The sequence below is a fragment of the Copadichromis virginalis genome, linkage group LG16, assembly GCF_057382275.1.
Source record: "Copadichromis virginalis isolate Kocher_CV1m ecotype Utaka linkage group LG16, C_Virginalis_male_GT1.1, whole genome shotgun sequence".
Taxonomy (NCBI): Eukaryota; Metazoa; Chordata; class Actinopteri; order Cichliformes; family Cichlidae; genus Copadichromis; species Copadichromis virginalis.
The window spans coordinates 20289008-20310318 of record NC_140633.1 but is presented as its reverse complement, the minus strand read 5'-3'; the positions used below and the strand labels follow the sequence as shown (position 1 = coordinate 20310318).

Below are 21311 nucleotides of genomic sequence, written 5' to 3'. Positions count from 1 at the left end.
ACTTTTTTTTTTTTGCATTAGTAATTCCTTTTGTGCATAATTTTATATTGTTGTTAATAATAAATTAATTAAAGTAACAAAACAACCTGAAGTGCCTGTTGGCTATTGGAAGAGCCGGCACTTTTTAGTGAGTCGAGCTGAATGAGCCGGTTCTCTAAAAAGAGTCAGAATTTCCCATCACTAGTGTGGATAAGAGAAACTCTAAAACAAAATTCAAACTTCAATGTATATTGTTGAGTCATATTACTTAGGAAAAAGAACAGCTCCGAGAAATCATTAAAAGCTCCAAATTACCATAACATTCACGTCCATGATGAGTGCATCTTAATTTCTCACCACCTCTGCACACATTTCAAGAAATCTCTGATCTTGTTTACCAGAGTTGCCAGCAAAAAATAAATAAAAAATATGGGGAGGCGAAAGACTTTGCACAGTAACGATATCTTCTGTGCATTAAATGTCTCATCACTTTTACAATATTATATGTGTAGTTCATGGCTGCACATTGGACCCATTGGACAATGTATTGCACATATTGCACATATATCTATCCTGTAAGGTTTTTCCCTCCTGTTAAACATTCTCTGGCCCTCAAGCATAAAATACAATATCTCATCATTACTATTTTCTTTAACCAGGCGTCTGGTCCAATGTTTCTTCCACTTGTTCTTACTTTTAGCTCCACCCAGTTGGCACAAACTGTGCCAATAACCTAACAGGCCTGTGTAAACCAATCACATCATGGGTATGACCGCAGTGCCCAATGAGAATAGCGCAAACCTATAGCCCCGCCGTCACGCGGTAGGTTGCATCGTACAGAAAGTCACCTCGTCGTGTCAGAGTGGGAGAAGCTACTGACAGTTAGCACCATTAGCAGCGGTCACAGTACCACCGGGAGAAGGTCGACAGCAGGATCCTCTCTGAGCCGTATCTAAATCTCACAAACAGCTTTTAAAGGTCTCTAGCTACTCGCCGAGCTAACAGTTTTGCGAGCTTGCTACTAAGTTTCCGCTCATCTCTCGCATTCATTATCAACACCTTCATCATGGCTGCGCTCAGAGCGTCCTATCACAGGATTTTGGACAGGATCGAGCACATGCTGCCCGCCAAGCTGAGACCTGTGTACAACCACCCGGCAGGTAAGACACAGTTGACCGTAATGGGTTTGTTTGGTATTGGGAGGTGGGTGACCGCAGCCGCCCTGTCCAGCCGTGATATGGGATGAGGATGCACTGACCTTTCTGCACCGCATCGTTCAGGGATCACAGTAGCATCTCTTGCGCCGATGCCCGAGCTGCATGAAATTAATTGTGTTTGCGCTGTCAGTGTAATCTGTAACCTTCCGGGATAACGCGGGCTGAGCCAAGAACCTCGGTCTGTGGAGGAAGCCAAACCCACTTTCATTCAGTTTATCGCGTTCTGGGTGTTTAACTGTGCATTTCAATCAGTCCTTTATCACTAAACTATGTAGTCGCATGCTCGGTTTGATAAGAAAAGTAGTATTGTGCCTCTGGAGAGTGACTATGAATGTAAGCCTGATTGGTTTCATATAGTTAAGGTTGGCTAAACAGAAGTTCATGCTGCTTCCTGGTCGTAACTTGGTTTTGAATAAATTAAGCCCAACTTGCACAAAAACTGATTTTCTTCTTTTGGTGGAAGGTCAAAATCTGTTTGATTGCAGAAGTAAAAAACCCGTTATGCTCTCTGCTACTTTTTTCTGTTCAGGCTTTACTTCTGTTATTTATCTACTTAACTGTGAATCACAGATATGTTCCATTCCATCTGAAATCAGAAATGCTGACTTCCAAGATGGAAGTTTCAGCTGGAATGCCCTCCAGTCAACTTAAAAGGTTGGCCTAATTTATGGTCCACCATTACAACAGTGGACAAAAAAATTAGTAAAACTTGGCTTGTGTACTGTAAGTGTTGTGTGTTTGTGACTTAATACACAGGGAACAGACCAAGCTCTATCTATGAACGTGCACTAGCTAGTGATGAATGAATTGCTCTACCTCGCAGGGTAGAAAAACAGATCCTCGCTTTTCCGGCTTTACAACTGGCAAGTTTTAAACTCAGGAGTGACATCATGCTCTGGCATAAAACTTCCGAGATAAATGGAACAGTGACCATGTCCTCCCAGCAGCTTGTTTGGCACTGCCTCAAAGAATAAGCAGCTGTCTCAACGTAATCCAGATGCAGCCAGCTGTTTCAGCAGCACCTCCTTATTTCAGTGCCGAATCTGCATACTTACTCTTAAAATGTAATGCATGAGTTGCATGCATCAGGGCAGCTAAAGACCCTGTGGATTACTTCTATTTTTGAATGCGGTGTCCTCTTGTTACTGCTGCACATCATCTGAGCTTGGATAAAGTGGGTAATGTTTCTATTTGGTGACACCCCTCCTTCTTTGTGCTCAGGTATCCTGGATATGATCCTTGCTAAATCTGCAAATAAAACTGTTCTAACTTACTTTTTTGTGTGCCTGGTATCAAGCACAGCAGGGACACAAACACAGCTCACTTCAATCAAATCTATGCTCTGCACAGCTGAAATCCAGATTTTGGCACCCACTTGTTTTGTCCCCCGACAAATTTGCCACACACCTAACTTAAAGGCCGTGCTGAGAAAGTTGGAGGCAACAGTTTGTTCTTAAAGGGATTTGTTGGGGACAACATGATCACTGTTGTTTGTTTTTATCATGCTGGCTAACCTCTCAGAACAGACTAGATTTCCAGGAGCGTGGCCGTGCGGCACCTACACTGAGCAGAGTGAAGTAGGAGGTGTAGAATAAACTTGACTACTTTTAGATGCTCGATTATTCTTCTCAAGGGGACCCCCATAATTGGTAGCTCCATATTTCTATTTGACAGTTTTGGTGTTTTTTGTTGTTTGTTTCTTTGTTTTGTTTTTAACGATTTAAAGATGACGATAAACTCTAAATAAAACCAGACCCAATAACAAATTTGGCCATGTCTATATCATCCTTATCCAGTGAGTTGCAATGCACACTGAACATTTCTGGTATTTGTGCACTCACCTCCCACTTTCCCTCATGAAGGTATATTTTGTCACTATTTATCAGTCAGGGTAGTATAAATACAGAAGAATCGCCTACGAGTATAACACACTATAATTAAGCAGCAATGCCCTTCAGAACACTGTGCTAAAATCTTTAGCTCTCATTTGAAGCACAAACTAAACTGAAGGTGTTTCTCGTAAGTCTTGCTTATGTATTGAGGACACTTGATATTATCTAAAGGGATCTTGGTTAAGGAGTAACTAGTGTCACTGGTGATACTGGTCTTAGATTTGTCTGAGAAAGGGTACTGGAGCTCCGGGGTTGTCAAGGACAACTTTTCTGATCAGGTATGAAGGGGTGGAGACAAAAGCCCACTCCCTCAAAGATGATTGGCAGCCACAAACGCTCTAGTTTCTGTTTTGCCCCGCAGCGCTGCCGGGAATGCTGATTCCAGACCAGCAGCTTTTCTTCACTGTGCTGTGGCTAATTAAGTCTTTGTGAGTCTCCTCCCAGTGGCTCACAGACACCGAGTGTCTGATCTGTGACACTCAGATCCATTGGTGTGGTTTTGATTTGAGCTTTTCACTCTTCCAGAGCTTGGATGTCTTAAGCAGGAAAAACTCAGTGAGCTCAAATACGAGCATTATATTTTGAGTGTTAACAGCCAGTGCTGTGATGTCCTGATCATCTGATGTTTTCTGTTGCTGCTTTCCAGTTCTGATGTAATAACGCCACGATTGCATCAGGGTTGTTGAGGTGGTGTTTGTTTGACAGGAGTTCAAAGGTGTAAAGGTATTGCTATTTAAAAAAAAAAAAAAAAAAACAACCTGTGGCAATGTTATCACATGGTCTTTTATTACATTAAGGACTGCAGCTAGTTGTTGCTTTCAGAATCTATTAATGTGCTGATCTCTGAATTGGTTTTGTTTATAAAGTGACATTTAAACTTGATAACTGACCACCCAAAATATATGAAAGTATAGAAACAGAACAGAACATTTTTATTATCAATCCTCTTGACACAAATTATCTTTTTGTGAGCACAGAGAGTAAAAGTCAGCTTCACAGTATTTTCCTGTGGACAAAATGTGTAACGGTGATACTGTTGGTGATGAAAATCTGCAGACACCCCTCAATACAATGTTATCGCAGTACTTCTCTCCAGTTACAAGGTTCTTGTGGTCTCTAACATTTTGCGATATGTTGAGTACTGCAGTAACTCATAGTGAGTTTAACAAATTTTTGTTAAATGCAAATTGTGTCAAAGTTTACCTTTTTCAATATCTGTTTTAGTCAATAAGATAAAGTTGTGATTAAATCTGCCATAAGACAGTCGATCAGCCTGCAACTGAATGGGGTCAAGTTGGCAATTACACGCAGTTTGTTTCTGATAATTCGGCAGTTAACTGCGATAAATCGTCAAACATCCCATATCTCCTGCTGACTGCATAAATAGAAATTCATATTGACCACTGCATTTATGCTCAGCAGCCTTCCTCTTCTATTGAAACATAAACAGAATGCAACTAGCTGGCAGCCAGTTGATGCTAGCAGGAACGTATTCAGAGTGATGGCAACATGTTAGCAGTTTCTGCATTTATAAATTAGACAGCGATTATTTGCAAACATTTGAAAATCAGAGTGGATTGAGCTGACAGCATCCTGCCTGAAAAAAGGCGACCTGTGCAATCGCCTTGCAGTCAGGAGTAGTCGTGAGTGTGCGATGTCCTCACGCTCTGGCCAACCAGCAACCACTTATGCCAGCATAAGTGTCATATGTTTGCTTATTTAATACAAGTCTGCTCAATTAATAGGAGGGTGGTACACGAGATGATGCAGTATCACTACCAAAATATAACACTTCTGTGCTGTAGCTATTTATTTATGTGTTTTTATTTTCCACCCCTCAACCACCAGTTTCTAAATGAGCTCAAACCTGGGTTGTCATTGTATAATTTTCTATAAGAGAAACAGCCTTCATATCAGGAGCTTTTATTTATCCTCAAATGTATTGTGTATGGTTAATACTGTGGGAAAGCTGGTTACCTCTGGAAAACTAAACGGTGTGATTTTTATGTTTTGTTTTTTCTGTAGGTCCGAAAACTGTTTTCTTCTGGGCCCCAGTGTTTAAATGGGTAAGTGCACATTCACCCAGCTCGTAAGCCACAGCATAAAGTGCAGACAGACTTTAAAAATATGATTTATTTAAAACTGCTACCAAGCATGCCTTTATCCGCACCTCATCAGCAGACAGTCAGCAGTTAAGCCTCTTACCCTGTAGCTTGCACATTATCTGACACAAGTAGTTCCCTTGTTAACTCTTGACTCCTTCGGATGAAATTTGTCACACGTGGCAGTTCTGTCAATAAGAAGATTGTGTTATTTGGATGTTTTTTTTTTTATGGGTCTATAGTTATTCCAGAATATTTTATTTTTTAAAAACCTGTCACTACCACTGTGTGATTATTGGGATTCTCATTTAAAACTGACTGATCATTAATGGAGTAAATACATCAGTCTCTTCTCTACAGGGTCTGGTTGGAGCTGGTTTGGCTGATATGACTCGACCAGCAGACAAACTCAGTACCTCTCAGTCTGCAGTGCTGACGGCCACAGGTGAGACGACACCGAAACTCAAGTCGACTTCATAATGTGTCAGTTTGGAATAAACGCGTACGTACATCCAAATGGGTTTTGTGCGAGACAATGGACAGTTTAATGGAAAAGTTTCCCTGGTAAGTCTTTCTCTGGGGCTTTTGCAGAATATTCCCCTTGGGCAGAGTTCACAGCTGGTCGACACCTTTGAGTCTTTTTCGTAATTTAGGGTTTTCAGTGAGTAAAAGGTTAACTGGAAACTTAATCCTGGTTTAAACTTTGAAAGAGGTAATGCATAGTTTGTAGTTCTTAAGCTCTGCCTTGAGTTGTTGTACATTTCACATCTCGTTACTTGATCTCTGTCTAGTATTCAGGTTTTTCCATATTCATTTTTTATTTTTTATTTTTTTAACCAATCTGTGTTAAAGGTCGCCTGTTTTGTTCCACTTTTTTTTGCACTATGTCTCTTCAAACAAATCTTATCTGCGACTCTTTGGCCAAAACACAGACTCTGTCCTGAGGAGTGACCCTGGTGTACCATCAGTGTGCGTCACGTTCACTCCTCCTGTTCTGTTTCTCCATCAGGGCTCATCTGGTCCAGATATTCGTTGGTTATCATCCCGAAAAACTGGAACCTGTTTGCTGTCAACTTCTTTGTCGGCAGTGCCGGAGCCTCACAGCTTTACAGGATCTGGAGGTGTGTGAATGCACAGTAAATGATGTTTCTGCCAGTGGGTTACATGAGCTCATAATCACTGTTAGAAGCATTTTAAAGATTAGTTATAATAAGGAATGCAAGATAATTGCACAGTAGCCTTATGTAGAGTGCTTATTTCTTAATCATTACTGATATGAAATCATGCAGGCATGTTAATGTTTGACCCTAGAGTGCTGTAGCTATAGTGAATGTATAATGTAGTGTAGTCTTCATGTGTGCTTTGCTTTCTAGTGTCAGCTGAACTCTATCAGAGGAGAGTTCAATTACAAGTCAATATTTGTTAAGACCACCTTTATTCTTCAACACACACTGAACTCTCTTTGACAGCTTTCTTCTCATTTATCTAAGTAGTCTTCAGGAATAGTTCCCCAGGCTTTGTGAAGGATATTCAAATCTCTTCTTTGGACTGGGGAGGCCAGTCTGTACTTTTCTGCACTGTTATTAAATTTTGGCAAGATCTCCAACACCACTTGCTGAGACAGCAAAAACCTGTCTCAGCAATGTTGAAAGACCTTCACAAAGTCTGGAGAACTATTGCTCAACAGGACTTAAAAAAAAAATTACAGGAAAGTTTAGCTCATCGGAAACAAGTTTTTAAAAATGACTTGATTTGAGACTTTTGCACAGTAGTGTATCAGTCAAGTGATTCTTGGAATTCAGTTTTGCTACACAAACTAGTCCCTTCGCTGAGATGAGTTGCTGCTAAGTATTCATACCACTAGATTTTTAGTGTTTTAGTGAACATAGCTTCCCGGCACATCCACAATATCCCAGTTCAAGCCCAAGAGGAGACACGAAAGCCAGTCGGGGGGGGGATCACAAGCTATTGCACTCTTAGTGATGGTCCCATACCTGGACAAATGGGAGGGTTGTGTGAGGAAGGCATCCGCCGTTGAATCGGTGGATCCTTCCTCTGTGGTACTCCCTTGGGAAATAAGGGAGCAGCTGAAAGTATCTTTATTTGTATTCTAGAACTCTACCAAAGTAGCTTTGCACGATTTCTATATTTTATTTATTATTATTTCACGTTCAGCTAGTACTTGATGCAGCACATCAGTTCATGGTCTCTCTGAAAGTTTGAGTTCCTGTCTCTTTAAGCCCCACTTTCATCTGATTGGTCAGTTTCTTCAGCAGACATCTGAGCTCACTGGGATTATTTTATGGTCCTTATCTGAAGCTTTGGCCATAGTTAACATGGAACACTATTTTTAGTTAAGAGGCAATTTAAACAATGTTTTTGTTTTGTTTTGTTTGTTTGTTTGTTTTTAATCATCTAACAGGTACGAGCAGGATAAGAAGGCGGAGGCCAAACAGGCTGCGGAGTCCTGAGTGTATCGACGCTCCATTGCAGCGGACTAAAAGGGAGACTTCTTATCATCTCAACATCACACCATGCTGTCTCCATAACATCCATGCCATAATAACCATTGTTCTACCACATTAAGCCTGTTGTCCCTGTTGGAAATATGCACTTTTCTTTAAGTTTCACATCTCCTCAGGGTGTGCTGAGGGAGGGAAGGAAAACAAAGCTTTTTTTTTTCTTTTTTCTTTTTAAACTGTAGTCAACACACGCTCAAGAATGGTCATCAACGCACAGATACTTCTTGTTCAACACGTTCTGTGATTGTACAGTGTTTAATTTAAGTTCATGCTTTATATCTTGCACACTTGCTGGGAGGTCTTTGCCTTTTCCATCATCGATTTTTCAGGTGTAGCAATCAGTACCTCAGGCAGACAATTCCCAAAAAAACGAAACATGTAACTCTTAGAGTTGTGTTGAACATGGTTTAAGGAATGTGTCCAGATGAAATTAAGGATGTCATTGCACTTAACCTTTTGATTTATTTATAATTTGATCATCATGTCCTGCTTGAGATCATTAAATTGTCATTGATTACCGTGTAACGATTTCTTCCATTTAATGACTTTAAATCTGTGTGAACTCAAATGTTGATTTATGAATTACTTGATTAAAAATTTGCAGTCAAAACTGTATAGGAAGATACTGTTATTTTCTAATTGTGTTTCAGGAATACTTACCTAATGCAACATATTTAACCTCTGAAGCCTTGTCTTGATTGGTAGCACGTACTGACACACTAACAGCGCTCTATTATCAAAATTGTTGTTCTGATGAAGGTGTTTTATAGTTTTTGTGTAACAATAATTATTTGAGGTCTTCCCATTGTATAAATTAACCCCTGACTAATTTAGCAATAATTAGTGCTAACAATTAATTAGAAGACTGTTTGAACAAATGGCACTTTTGAGGATTGATCGTTATGGCTCTGTGATGACTGTCTAATGCTAATAAATATGGTTTGATGCCTACAGCTGATTTAAATTTTTAGCATTGACTAAGAATAATAAGAGATCAACATTTTTCCGCACTAACATCGCTTCACTTATTACAGTGCTCCTCTAAGAACAGCTGGAATGATGGGATCCACCATTTGTGGAGGAATGTATATTTCAGGGGCCACTGTATTAGGTATACATGTTCAACTGCTCATCTAATCAGCCAATCACATGGCTAATTCTCAGTCCAGTTTGGCATGTAAACATGGCCGACCTCACAAAGTTCAAACTGAGCATCACAATTTGGAAGAAAGGTGATTTAAGTGACTGTGAAGGAGGCGTGGTTTGAGTGCTAATCTACTGGCAATTTTCCTCAACCACCTCCAAGTTTTCGAAAGAAAATAGACAGTGAGCAGCAGTTCCCTGGGTGAAAATGCCTTTTTGATGTCAAAGGCGAATGGCCAGACTGCTTCCAGCTGAAAGGAAGGCAACAATAATTCAAATGAAACTCAAACAGCATGACTAAAATTGGATGATAGACGACTGGAAACCTTTTTCTTAGCCTGCTGTGTCTTGATTTCTGCTGCAACATCCAGATAGTAGGGTCAATTTTGCTTAAACGACCTGAAAGCATGCATCCACCATGCCTTATATCCACACTTCTGGCTTTTGATGGTGTGATGGACCCCTCAGTACCAAGTGATCACTCTTTATAGCACCTGAGTAGTGTTGCTGACCATGTCTGTCCCTATATGACCACAGTGTGTCCACCTGGCTGCCTCCAGCAGGATAACTCTCGATGTCAGAAAGCTCAATCGTATCACAGTCACTAGACCTCAATCCAACACAAGAGTTGCATCATGGACGAATCTGCAGCAACTGTTTGACACTATCATATCAGCATGGACCAAAATGTCAGAGGAATGCTTCCAGCTCCAGTTCTGGAGACAAAATGAGATCCAACTATTTCTGTGTACCTAATAAACTGTTTTCCGTTACTCAGGCAACTCACTTTCAAGGCAAAAGATCACCCAGCATGAACATTTCCTTTTTCCACGTCTATAACAGTAAAAAAATGTTTTGCTTATGTGAAAGTTCAGCTTTAAAGTACCACTTAAACCTAGTAAGCACTGAGGATCTTTGTTTCACATGATTAACATTTATTGAATAATAATTAAACTAATCAAAATAACCATAGCTTAATTATTACAAAAGCAGCAGCCATAAAAACTTGCAAATATCCTTCAAACACTTGATCAGTCACTGAATCATTTCTGAGTCACCAGGAAGAGCTTTGCTCCATTTGTTTCTCTGACTGCATAAAGGTGTGAGTTGGGGTCATCAGTATAAACACCTTTAATTCCATAAGATGAGCTCAGGTTGAGAGGTGATAAAGATGAAACAAAAACTCCCCCTTCTGTTTACACTGTGAACTACAACTCTGTAACAGCTTCGGAGCCGTGTGATGAAAGATTGAAGAAAAAAAAAAAAACGTTTAGCTCTGTTTAAAGGCAAAGTTCTGTGTGGACAGCATTCAGTGATCTGAAAGAGATCACACACCCTGCACCACCTGAGCCACTTTAGATCCCGCTCACCGGTGTTATTAGGCGTTTACAAAGGTCAGAGTAGGATGGCTATGAGGTCATTTAACTTTTTTGCCATTCAAAACAGGCTCAACAAATCTAATGAGTGAGGCAAGCCAAGTGCTAATCTTACTTAACATGTCTTTTCAGTTCATATCAGGTTATTTGTGGTAAATAATCTGAACAATCTTATGTCTGTGTAGGTTATCAGTCATCCAGATCACAGTAGTCTCAGGAGCTTGGAAAGAAAGCAACTGGACTTTAAAGTTTAGTGAAGATGTTTTTGGGATTAAAGCAGCCTCATGGATGGAGGTGAAATTTTTTCACAAAACAAAGTCCTTTCCTTCAAAGCTCCTGAGACTACCTGAACAGATTGTTTGAAATGAAGCAGGAACAGTCCTGACAATAGCTCTGTTCCAATTATGCACCACTAAACCTAATGAGATCATTACTGCTATTTGTATTTACACCCATGTCTTTCCTGTTACAGGTTAACCTGGCTGCTGGGGTAAAATCTTTAGCACCATCCTGACACCACAAGCTACTTTCAGCTGTCCAGTTATTTCCCAGGAGTCACCCAGTTAATGCTGAATGTCCTTCCTGCCACAACACCAAAAGAGTTTGTCCACCACACTATGATGGTCCCGTCATGTTGAAACAAAATATTCAAATACTGTAATTCATGGAACTTGGAAATGAGGCTCATTGTCACAAAAATAAATTTAAATACATAAACGTTGGGCTGCCTGGGCTTCAGTAAAGTTGTCAAATAAATACGAAAATCAGAGCATAAATGTTGGTCAACCAAAATTTTTATTCACAACCATAAACAGCGAGTCAGGTTTAGCGTTTTCCACCGACGCGAGGTGCGCTGACCTTCATGGGCTTGGCGATCTTGGGTTTCTGTGCAGCCTTAGCAGCGGCCTATGGGAGAAGAAAATCAACTAAGTTCTTGCACAAAGAAAAACTTTGAATTAAGTTGCTGAATAATCGAGTGAAGCCTGAAGAGCATGCAGTGGGGAAACTAAAAACTTGTTTTGACATCTTATTGAATAACTTCAACACAGAGCACTGGCTCTTACCTTTGCAGGTGCTGCAGCGGGCTTCTTTGCAGCCTGCTTTGCCTTCTTGGCCTCCTTGGCAGCTCTGAGAGAACAAAGAGAACCAAATTTAGTCCAAACCAATCAAAGTGACCAAAAAAAATTCAAAACAACAATTTCTTTATATAATTTTTTAATGTACCGTAATTGTCGGGCTATAAGCCGCTACTTTTTGCACAAGCTTTGAACCCTGCGGCTTTTAGTCAGGTGCGGCTTTTCTATAGATTGTCCAAGATTTTTGTGATATCGTAAGACGATTTGTTTTGTTTGTTCCGCTGTTGTACGGCACTACGTTGCCTGGCGGAAGGATCGGGGTTCAAGAGTGGTATGTTGGTCACATGTCCATCCGCCAGGCAACATAGTGCCGTACAAGTAGCGCGAAAAACAAACTTCAAAGTAGCGCTACGCGTTCAGCTGGAGTCGTGGATGACGAGCGGCGATAAACTTGCGAAAAGCAAGTTGTGCTCAACTCCACCGGTGGATCCTGACAGCGTGGAAAAGTGCGCAAACATCCACGATCACCAACGGATTTCGAAGGGCTGGACTGCTGCATGATGAAGAGGAGGACACCGCCACGGCCCTTCAGAGGGTGTTCGACTCCGACACTGACAATGAGGATTTCTTTGGTTTTGAAAGTGACAACGAAGGAAAGAAGCTGAGAGTGGATGACGAAGCCATCCTGAGCCTGTTCGTTTCCGACACTGGAGAAGAGGACTTTGGTGGTTTTAGTGCGCAGGAAGATGGTGGTGAATCACTGACTTTTCTTCTTGTTAAAGCCGTGTCACTGCACCTGAGCCTAAAAGGTAGTCCGAATCTATTTTTCTGGGTTACTGTTATGTACTACATTTGTTACTCATTTATGAAGCACAGCACATGTGCAAATATGTACCCATAACTTGTTTTTCAAAATATTAATAAAAGGGGTGTGTCTCCAAACAGCCATCTCTTTCCTGACAATTCGCTTTGTGCATATTCTCTTACATATGATAAGTCAACATTGAAACACCTGCGGCTTTTGGTCAGGTGCGGCTAATGTATGTACAAAACAGGATTTTCCCCTGATTTTAGCTTGTGCGGCTAATATTCAGGTGCGCTTTGTAGTCCGGGAAATACGGTATGTATTTGAATACTTTATTTTTAACTTGAGCATTGGTTGCTCCTCATGACCTCAGCCCTTTTTGCGCCACTCACTGTGAGAAACATGCTTTATAATCGTATTTTATTATGACTGGAATAACAAAGTGAACTTGAAGTGCTATTAAAGTGTTCACTGTAGTAATTATTTACAGTGACTGATTACACTGACAGGCTGATCAGAAGCTGTTTTTACTGAATATTTCCAATCAATGATTAAGTGTTGCAACTCTAAAGGCTTCCTCATTTTCTTGGACTAGAATACCAACAACTTTAAAAAACAATCTAAAGACGGTGGCAGCATCAGTATTTTCTTGTTTTTAATAACATTAAGCTTAAATACAGCATGTTTGTGATCAGTTCAGGTTCATAGGTGCAGCTGTTCTCTCATGCAGGAGTTCATATTGGGGGTTTTCTGACTGTTCGGTGAGTGTTTAAAGGACCAGAAGCATTCAGAGACTTTTGCTAATATCACTCAGTAATGTTAGATGTGTTCTTTGATGATAAAACTAATCCTGAAGTAATGAATATCAGGAATTTAAGTGTCTAGTGTAGCAGCAGAGTGGACTCAGTCTGCAGAATAGAATTAAATCAGGAAGTGCTGCAACACCCTGTAATTCACTTTATTTTAATTATGCTGAAGCAAGCCCCAGATTAATGTTCACTCAGATTATATTTGACTGCTGTGTTTGTGTATCAGCTAAGCCTGCAGGGGGAAACAAAGAAAATCATTTGTTTCTTGCTGTGTTACTATGAAAAGTCCCTGCAGTCAGCGTTTCAATGCCCTCATAAAGGCACTCTCCTGTTTTATTAAATTCTATTTTTTTTTAAAATGAAAACTAACACAATTAAATCTCATTCTTAAAAATATGAAACCAATAAAATGCCCAATGCAACCTCTGGGCAAGTCGGCCAATATCGTCTACACTGGATTCTAATCCAACCCTTCTTTATTCCGAATAATACTCTGACACAATTTTATCACCTTCAAGATCACAAGACTAAAAAAAAAAAAAAAGACAAAAAAAGACAAAAAAAATAAATAAAAAAAGAGGTACACAGGGTACTTTGTCCTCTTACCTGATGGCCTGCTCCCTCTGGGCCTTGCGGACCTCGGGCTTCTGGTTCCTCTTGGCCATGATCTCAGCCAGGGAGGCGCCAGTGATGGCCCTCGTGAATTTCACTGCACGGCGGGTACGCTTCTTTGCCACCTCTTCCTGTTAAAAAAAAAAATACAATACATTGGTTTACTTAAAAAAATAATGGTTTTTCATGTTCACATGAAGAATAGAAGACAAACCTGTTAATCACAAAGAAATGAGTGGCTAATCTATCTGAAAGGAAATGTGTCTACATATTTACTCTAGTCTACACCGCCAAAGGGGTGGTTGCAGTCATAAATGAACAGTTATTAACCAATTTTCTCAAACTGCCATCTAAGGCATGGCAAAATCAGTATTAAAGCATGTGTCTAGCCATCCAACAAGTCAGTTTTGCGTGTTTTCTGATGCATCACCATCCATAGGAACCGTAACAGTCAACAGCTGTAACCATGAAAATCTAAAAACCTGAGATAAATTGAGTAAAATACGTTGTCATGCTACAGCAATGGTGAGTAACAGAAGTTTTAATAACTCAGCATATTGTAAACAAAACACATTTCTTATGTTTGCCTTTAAATTTCACAAAGCCAACACCAAATCCTTGAACTACTTTAACAGGACTACACACAATCCATCCACAGGTAGCAACTGTCAGCATGTTGGAGAGTTTGGAGGCTGACCGATGAGAATATGTCTGCAAAGACGTCAAAGGCCAGTACTATGATCTCCAGATATTCTGTGGCTGCAGGTGTGGAGTGAGCGCTGCTGCTCAGTCTGCAAAACACAGTTGAGCAACAACACGTAACACGGACCAACACCGTGCACACCATCCACCCGCAGCCAGTCTGATGTATAAATTGGAGCTTGAGTAAATGTGACGATCTACTTTTATATCTAATAGCTAAGATTAGTTTATCTGTTTCACAAATGACCAGTATCAACACAGCAATTAACTGCTGGACCCACAAAGTCTGTCTGCCATGGAAAAATAGCTACATTTTCACTTCAGTCTCCTTGTAAACAAATATAAATGATGAACTCATATACAGGATTGTACTTACAGACTGGCCCTTCTTGTGCTTGCGTCTGTACAGCACAGTCCAGTTGATCTGTCTGGGGTTCCTCTTGGCCAGGAAGGCAGACTCGCACTTGGCATTCAAAAACTGGAACACCTAACAAAGACAAAAATAAATAATTAAATAACCGAATGTTACTCATGTCTGCCTTTAATTACGACAATTACACCCTGTACTATCCACCTGAGCTACAAACTGACTTTGGATGCTGACAGCAGTCTGTCATATGTGACAAAACTGAATCTAAAGCACACCTTGCATTGTGGAACTGTTCACAAGTATCATAAACTTGATACATAACGAAATTTAACTGCATTAATTATAAGTAATAGGCAACAGCTCAGGACAGAGCCACATTTTGAGTGAAGCTACATACTTATGCATCTTGTTTTCTCCTAGATGTACTTACACAAATAAATGACACTTTATCTAAAACCCCTGTAGGCTCTTTTCAGAACAAGTCACAGTCAACAGAGCCTATAGGTCTCTATGACTGTTATCTATCATAATACTATCGCAGTCAAATACACCCGTGTGGCTGAACCTAAAAATGCTATCGTTTAGCTGCTAACATTAGCGGGTTATACAGGACTCAATTGGGCCCGTTGTGAGTGTGTCTTTCAATAGACAAATTTTAAATCACATTCACAGGGGATATTTAATGCTGAGCCGGTAAAGTGATCTTCATAAAATAGTTTTGGGACAGAGCGAGAAGAAACCGGTGTCGGACTTTGCCAGCTAGTTACCTTCCCGTCTATCCTGGCGTATCGGCGGCCATGGCCGGGGTATATTTTATACCCGCTGAAACTGCACAACTCGACCCTGAAAACGACAAATACAGATCATCAGCGAAAGAGAACCGTACATAGTTTCTTTCAATGTACTTATCATCCTTAAAGTATTTATTTAAATACTGAGATGGCATTTGATAGCATTGCATACACTCACTTCATGATGGCTACGAGAGGGCACAAAACCGGAAAGAAAGATGACGGATGCGGAAACGGAATTTACTGACTGCGAGATTGATATTTGTGAACAAATTTAAAAATTCTGACCGTTAATGTTTCAGTAATGCTTTAAAATCAGTGAACCTATACGATATATTTTTTTCTATTATAAAAATATTTTAGTCAAATTTATACATTGACCAGCAGCACAATGGTGACGTCACATTTAGACGGTTGCCTAGCAAGCAATTAGCTAGCTGCTCTTGGCTTAATAATACAGAACAGCAGCGTATTAAACACTCTAAAATGAAATATGAGATAACTATGGTCACTTCAGACGCATTTTTCCTATTAACGTTAATGTTTCCCTTCTTTATTCTTTGCTTAAATCTGGCTGGCGCGTTTCAGCAACCTTAGCGCGCTGTAGGATAATTGTAGTCTTTTCGACTTAAATAGACGCAACGTTGCAAGGGGCGAGACATCCTTTATGAACTACAAATCCCAGAGCCCCTCGATTACGCAGTTTGACAACACACAGACGCTTCTTGTCTTTCCTACTACAGCTAACGCTAGCTGTGGTCTGGGTCGATAGGATGGGTGTATCAGATTTACAGTTTGATAGAAATGCTGGTAAGTAGTCGGTCATCTATTTTAGTCAAACATATTAATATTCCTTTGAAAGGTAGCCCATAGGAAGATGTTTCTCACCGGCGGAGGTTAACGGGAGAACACTACAGAGTGCTGTCGTTAGCTAGTTCACCTTTCATGAGCATTAAAACATCACGCGTCAGTCCTTTTCTGGCATATTTGTAAATTAAGTTTTAGCAAAGTTTTCCGAAACCTTAAACATGAAACCAGGTTGTCTGGGACAAATTTAGGTTCTGCAGGTGTTGACAGACAGGCACACTGGGCAGAGGCTTGATTTCTTGACCTTCTTAGCCTTCAAATGACAGTGATCAATAGAAGATTATGTAAACTAATTCAGGGGACTTGCCAGAAACTGTAACTAAGATTTTTATTTTATTTTTTTTGCATGGTAGGTTGCTAGTTGTTACAGTTCTATACCCATTCATAAGCTATTATAGTAGTCTGGGTAGCCCATAATTAACCCATCACCACCCTCTAGTAGAGTACAAGAGGGGTAGCCTACAAAAACTGACCAAAATTTGGGATTTGGGAAAAAGGTTCAGGTTCAAGATAAGCCTAATGCTGTTGACTTATGAGATATACTTAATGTGCATGACTGATTTCACAAGATATCTTTATGGAAAACCAAGACCCACATTGTGCTTTTTAAGTCTGCTGAATCTCTTTATCCTGCCAGGACCTGTGGTGGATCTTTCAGCCCGAGGTATGCAGAAGTTGGAGCCCAGTTTCACCTGCTCAGAAGACACTCACACTCTCATCCTGGACGGGAACAACATCATGAAGCTGGACCACCTAGAAAGGAATCCAGGCCTTCAGCAGGTAACAAACCCTTTAGTTTAAAATTTTCTACATAATCTCCCCAGCCATTAGAGTCCAGATACCACACACCAGTTCATGATTTGATGTCTTTTCTTTCTTTTCCTTCTTTAGCTGTCTGTAGCCAGTAATCGTCTGGTGAGAATGATGGGTGTGTCTCGGCTGACAGAGTTGAGAGTCCTAAATCTTCCCAATAACAGTATAGGCTACATTGAGGGGCTGAGAGATCTGCCTCACCTAAAGTGGCTCAACCTCTCTGGCAACAATATTAAGGTGAGGATATGAGATATTTTAACATCCTTTACACAGATCCTGTAATTTACTGACAGCAAATTCAGTCCATGTGTAATGACAAATATTTAATCCACTGTGCAATCTTTCACACAGGTCATTGAGCAACTTAACAACTGTGTCTCTCTTCAACACTTGGATCTGTCTGACAATAACATATCTGCCATTGGTGATCTGACCAAACTGGTGGCACTAAAGGTCAGTGTGCTGAGACCTCTGAATATATGCTCAGACTAGCCCTATATTAATGGTATTGTTGATTTTCTTGACGGCATCATTTTCTGTCAATGTTGCAGACTCTGTTACTTCACGGAAACAGCATCACAACACTCCGAACTGTCCCCGCTCACCTTCCTGCCCAATTATCTATTCTCTCCCTGGCAGAAAATGAGATTAGGGATCTTAATGAAGTAATTATGTTCTCCCTTATTTAATACAGTCACACTGGTTATATTAAAATTACCTAATATTACTATGACTGACTATAAACTGATTACTCCAGATGTCATACCTGGCGCCACTTCATGAGCTGGAGCAGCTTTCCATCATGAGCAACCCTTGTGTTATGGCGACCCCATCTCTGCCTGGTTTCGACTATCGGCCATATGTCATGAGTTGGTGCCTGAGCCTGAAGGTCCTGGATGGCTATGTAGTGACACAGAAAGAGGGGTGTGTATATTCTCGTGCTTAATATCATCAGTACAAAAGCATCAGAATGCCTGAGTGTCTTTTTTTTTCTTTTTTGCTGTGTGTTATTGTTAAATTTACAGTCTGAAAGCTGAGTGGCTCTACAGTCAGGGCAAAGGTCGCTCATATCGACCAGGGCAGCACATTCAACTGCTGCAGTACCTGGCCACTGTCTGCCCTGTGACGGCATCACCTGCCATCACAGCTGAGGATGCCAAATTGGAGAAGATTCTCAGTAAACAGAGGTTGAAATCTTAATATAGATAAACTGCAAGGGAAAAAAATCATTACCCAGTATCCACTTCTTGGTCATGGTAGCACACATCATTCTTAATCCTTCATAACTGTCTCAGGTTTCATCAGAGACAACTGCTGGAGGAGACCCGGGGAGGCTGTCGCAGTCCTCCTCGACCAACTCAGCTTGATGTGGAGAGTCACAGTCCGTCACATAGAGTTCCACAAGGGGGAGCCAGAGAGTTGAAGAATATCGCTGTACCTGGACCAGCTGTTCCATCAGTCCCGCAGACAGGTAAGAGGGCTGCCTGCCTGGCACCCTGGTCCAAGACCAGTGAGAATCATGTATTTGAATTAGGTTGTAGCACTAATCGTTGATTTGTCTGCTCTCCTGTAGAGCCAGTTGTTCGGTTTAATACCTGGGTGAGCTCTGACTCTTCCAATCCGTCACTGCCCATAGTATGTCGCCCAAGGCTCAGCGAGGAACAAATTTATTTGGAGGATGTGCAGACAGGTGAGGACAAACTCAACAGTAGCATACTTTCTTCAGAGTCCACCTTCATCCCCTTCACACCTGATCTGGAGCCACGATCGACCCACTCTGACAGCGAGGACGAGACGGAGACATTCGAGCCAGATTCCCTGGCACCAAAGCACCCAGCGCAGTCCAAAAAGCAAAACGCCAACAATCCACAGCATCCACCCACAGTAGAGCAGCACGAGAGAAAGACGCTTGAAGGAGAAGAAGTTATTTCTGCTACAGATTCAACATCTAGTGGATTGCTAGGAGTCAGAGTTAGCACTCTACAGAATGACCTAGATAGTGATTTTGTTAAAGCTGAGGTGAAAGAAGCTCAGAAGCAGGAAGAAGTTGAGAGTAAATCAAGTGTGACAGAAGCAGACAGAGCTGCAATTAAAATACAGTCCTGGTGGAGAGGCCATTACACGCGGTGCTGTCACCCCATGGCCAGAGAGGTGCGCAGTGAAATCCGTCTACGCAGGATGCAGGAACACATCCTCTTCCTGTCTGAGAAGTTGGATCAGTAAGTGACCGACAAGCAGCACTGGTGATACTCTTTCTGCGATGCATAGGTGTTAATCAGTGACAGTGAATCTGGTTTGTTTGCAGTGTGCAGAAGCAGTATGAGGAGGAGAGGCTGCAAAGGCTCGTTCAGGAGGAAGCTTTGAAGTTTCTATGGAAAGAGGTAGTTTCTGTTTAATATTGTAAGATATGTATAATATTGTTTCAAGAAATCTGTCCATAAATTCATAGTTTACGTTCTGTGTGATTTGTGTGTAGTTCCAGGCTATGCAGCAGTGGAAGCAGTCTGTGGAGCAGCAGCTGGCAGTCGTTACGCAAGCCGCCACCCCTGCTCAGATCTCATCCCCTGGACTTTGCAAGGCCACCCCACCCGTTGCTTCCAGTACCACCAACCCACCCAGCACAGATGTCTCCTTCCCAGACTCTGGCTTCCAGTTGACTTGCGATCAGCAGGTGGCGCAAGAGGACAGCTTCCTGAGCAGTGGGACAGCAGACTCTCTGAAAACAGTGCGAGCGCTAAGCCCCGTTTGTAGTGGCCTCGCTAATGGCAGCGATGGAGCAGACAGTGCAGACTGCAGCCTGCTGGAGCAATATCTGTCCTCTGTACAGCAGAGGGAGGAGGCAGAGGAGGCAGTTAGCGATAGAACAGAAACGCCACAGCTGTCCTCACCGGCATCACCCAGCAAGGTGGCACAGACTAGCTCCCCCATGGGGAAGGCAGCAGAATCAGCTCCTGGCTCTACCTGAGAGTCCTCACCCGTTAGAAAACTGTATAGAACCACTGACTGAGTGTGTGTAAATTAACACTGAGCATAAGCTTAGAGACAGATCTTTCTCTGCAGTCATCTTAATTAATAACCCAGAAAACAGTGGTCTTAGCTCTAAAACCAGATTGAAACAAGTACAGTCCTCTGAATGTAGCTCTAGTGCTTCTTTATACTCCAACACTTTGATCCGTTCTTTTATTAATGAACATTTTCCTCTCTGTGTAAAGACACTGAATGTGATGTAACTTAAGAAGGTATCAGTAAAGTGAAAGTAGAGGTTACTACCTCTGCCTACTAAGACAGACATGTTGTGACCTGTTACTTCTACTGTTTGGAAAAGTAGAAGTTGCTGTGTTAAAGAATTGCACTTGTAACGACACATATGCTTTACTATATATCTCTGTTGTTCCAACCAGTGTGGATGGCTGGCCTGCTTTGTATTGACTGCAGGTCAGCATTAACTGATAATCAACAGAAAAATGTCATGTATCCCTATCTTGTGAAAAATGTAAATAAATATGTACTTATAATTTTCTAATTTCTATCTACTTTTCATTTTTATAATGTCTTGTTTAAAGTTATTCTCATTATTGTGTGATTATTTCTTAGATGTTTAATAAATCAGTGTAAATTAATTTACACTAATTCCAGTTCATTAAAATAATCTGTTATACCTCATAGCTATAATGCAAGTACAGCTAAATAGATACTTTATTGGTCTCAAGGGAATTTTTGTGCTACAGTGGCTGGATAAAGAATAAAAACAGTATAGTGTACAATAAACAACAAAGTTATACAATGAAAATTCTATACATGCCACATTGACAAAAAACTAACCAAAGTAAAAATAAAGTTTGCTAAAAAAAAAAGAAAAAAGAACGGATTCAAAATGCTTTATGCTTCTGAGATGAATGGATCTCTGAAATTTAACAAACTTCAGTTTAGACCATGGTGATCGAGTGTTGCCTTGAAAAGCTTCTCTATCCCCCTGGCAAATAGCACACTGTGTGTTACTTTCAATTTCATTACCCCATATAGCTCCACCACACTGCAGCCATCATTATGCCAGGACACGATCCATCTTACTTTGGCTTATAAATCAGAATTAGTAGAACACAGCAGCCTATAAATTTCTGAATGTCTGTGGCCTTTAAAAGTAATGAACTCGTAACAGATTTTACTTGGAAAATAAGATTGAAAATATTTTGAGCATAAAGTCAGTTTTCCATTATTTGAAAAGTGCTACCTTT

The 21311-nt window shown here is 40.8% G+C and overlaps 3 protein-coding genes and 1 non-coding gene across 4 annotated transcripts; 2 read left to right on the top strand and 2 right to left on the bottom strand.

Moving 5' to 3' along the window:
• Positions 1 to 802: 802 nt before the first annotated feature.
• mpc2b (mitochondrial pyruvate carrier 2b) lies at positions 803 to 8663 on the top strand. Its single transcript, XM_085433660.1, has 5 exons — positions 803 to 1139; positions 5114 to 5154; positions 5551 to 5635; positions 6200 to 6311; positions 7613 to 8663. Exons 1-5 carry the CDS (start codon positions 1046 to 1048, stop codon positions 7659 to 7661), a joined length of 381 nt encoding a protein of 126 aa, XP_085289786.1. The 5' UTR covers positions 803 to 1045; the 3' UTR covers positions 7662 to 8663.
• Positions 8664 to 11007: 2344 nt separating this feature from the next.
• rpl24 (ribosomal protein L24) lies at positions 11008 to 15657 on the bottom strand. Its single transcript, XM_085433659.1, has 6 exons — positions 15575 to 15657; positions 15373 to 15448; positions 14612 to 14722; positions 13528 to 13664; positions 11296 to 11359; positions 11008 to 11137 (listed from the first exon to the last, which is right to left on the bottom strand). Exons 1-6 carry the CDS (start codon positions 15577 to 15579, stop codon positions 11057 to 11059), a joined length of 474 nt encoding a protein of 157 aa, XP_085289785.1. The 5' UTR covers positions 15580 to 15657; the 3' UTR covers positions 11008 to 11056.
• LOC146690645 (small nucleolar RNA SNORA23) lies at positions 14205 to 14385 on the bottom strand. Its single transcript, XR_014915855.1, has one exon. It is a non-coding gene; the product is annotated as a small nucleolar RNA SNORA23 (small nucleolar RNA).
• A 119-nt stretch (positions 15658 to 15776) lies between the features above and the next one.
• On the top strand, positions 15777 to 20599 carry cep97 (centrosomal protein 97). Its single transcript, XM_085433658.1, has 11 exons — positions 15777 to 16206; positions 16901 to 17043; positions 17155 to 17313; positions 17428 to 17529; positions 17628 to 17741; positions 17834 to 18000; positions 18102 to 18263; positions 18372 to 18547; positions 18650 to 19295; positions 19382 to 19457; positions 19553 to 20599. The coding sequence occupies exons 1-11, from the start codon at positions 16170 to 16172 to the stop codon at positions 20039 to 20041; spliced, it is 2271 nt and encodes a 756-aa protein (XP_085289784.1). The 5' UTR covers positions 15777 to 16169; the 3' UTR covers positions 20042 to 20599.
• The last annotated feature ends 712 nt before the right edge of the window (positions 20600 to 21311 follow it).

Excerpts from the sequence above, each read along its gene's own strand:
- mpc2b (XM_085433660.1), top strand. The coding sequence starts at position 1,046 with ATGGCTGCGCTCAGAGCGTCCTATCACAGGATTTTGGACAGGATCGAG. Across the intron at positions 1,140-5,113 it reads TGTGTACAACCACCCGGCAG|GTCCGAAAACTGTTTTCTTC; the intron begins GTAAGACACAGT and ends TTTTTTCTGTAG. Across the intron at positions 5,636-6,199 it reads TGCAGTGCTGACGGCCACAG|GGCTCATCTGGTCCAGATAT; the intron begins GTGAGACGACAC and ends TTTCTCCATCAG.
- rpl24 (XM_085433659.1), bottom strand. Across the intron at positions 13,665-14,611 it reads AGCACAAGAAGGGCCAGTCT|GAAGAGGTGGCAAAGAAGCG; the intron begins GTAAGTACAATC and ends TTTTTTTAACAG. Across the intron at positions 11,360-13,527 it reads CAGAGGGAGCAGGCCATCAG|AGCTGCCAAGGAGGCCAAGA; the intron begins GTAAGAGGACAA and ends TTGTTCTCTCAG.
- cep97 (XM_085433658.1), top strand. The coding sequence starts at position 16,170 with ATGGGTGTATCAGATTTACAGTTTGATAGAAATGCTG. Across the intron at positions 16,207-16,900 it reads ACAGTTTGATAGAAATGCTG|GACCTGTGGTGGATCTTTCA; the intron begins GTAAGTAGTCGG and ends TTATCCTGCCAG. Across the intron at positions 18,548-18,649 it reads TCCATCAGTCCCGCAGACAG|AGCCAGTTGTTCGGTTTAAT; the intron begins GTAAGAGGGCTG and ends GCTCTCCTGTAG.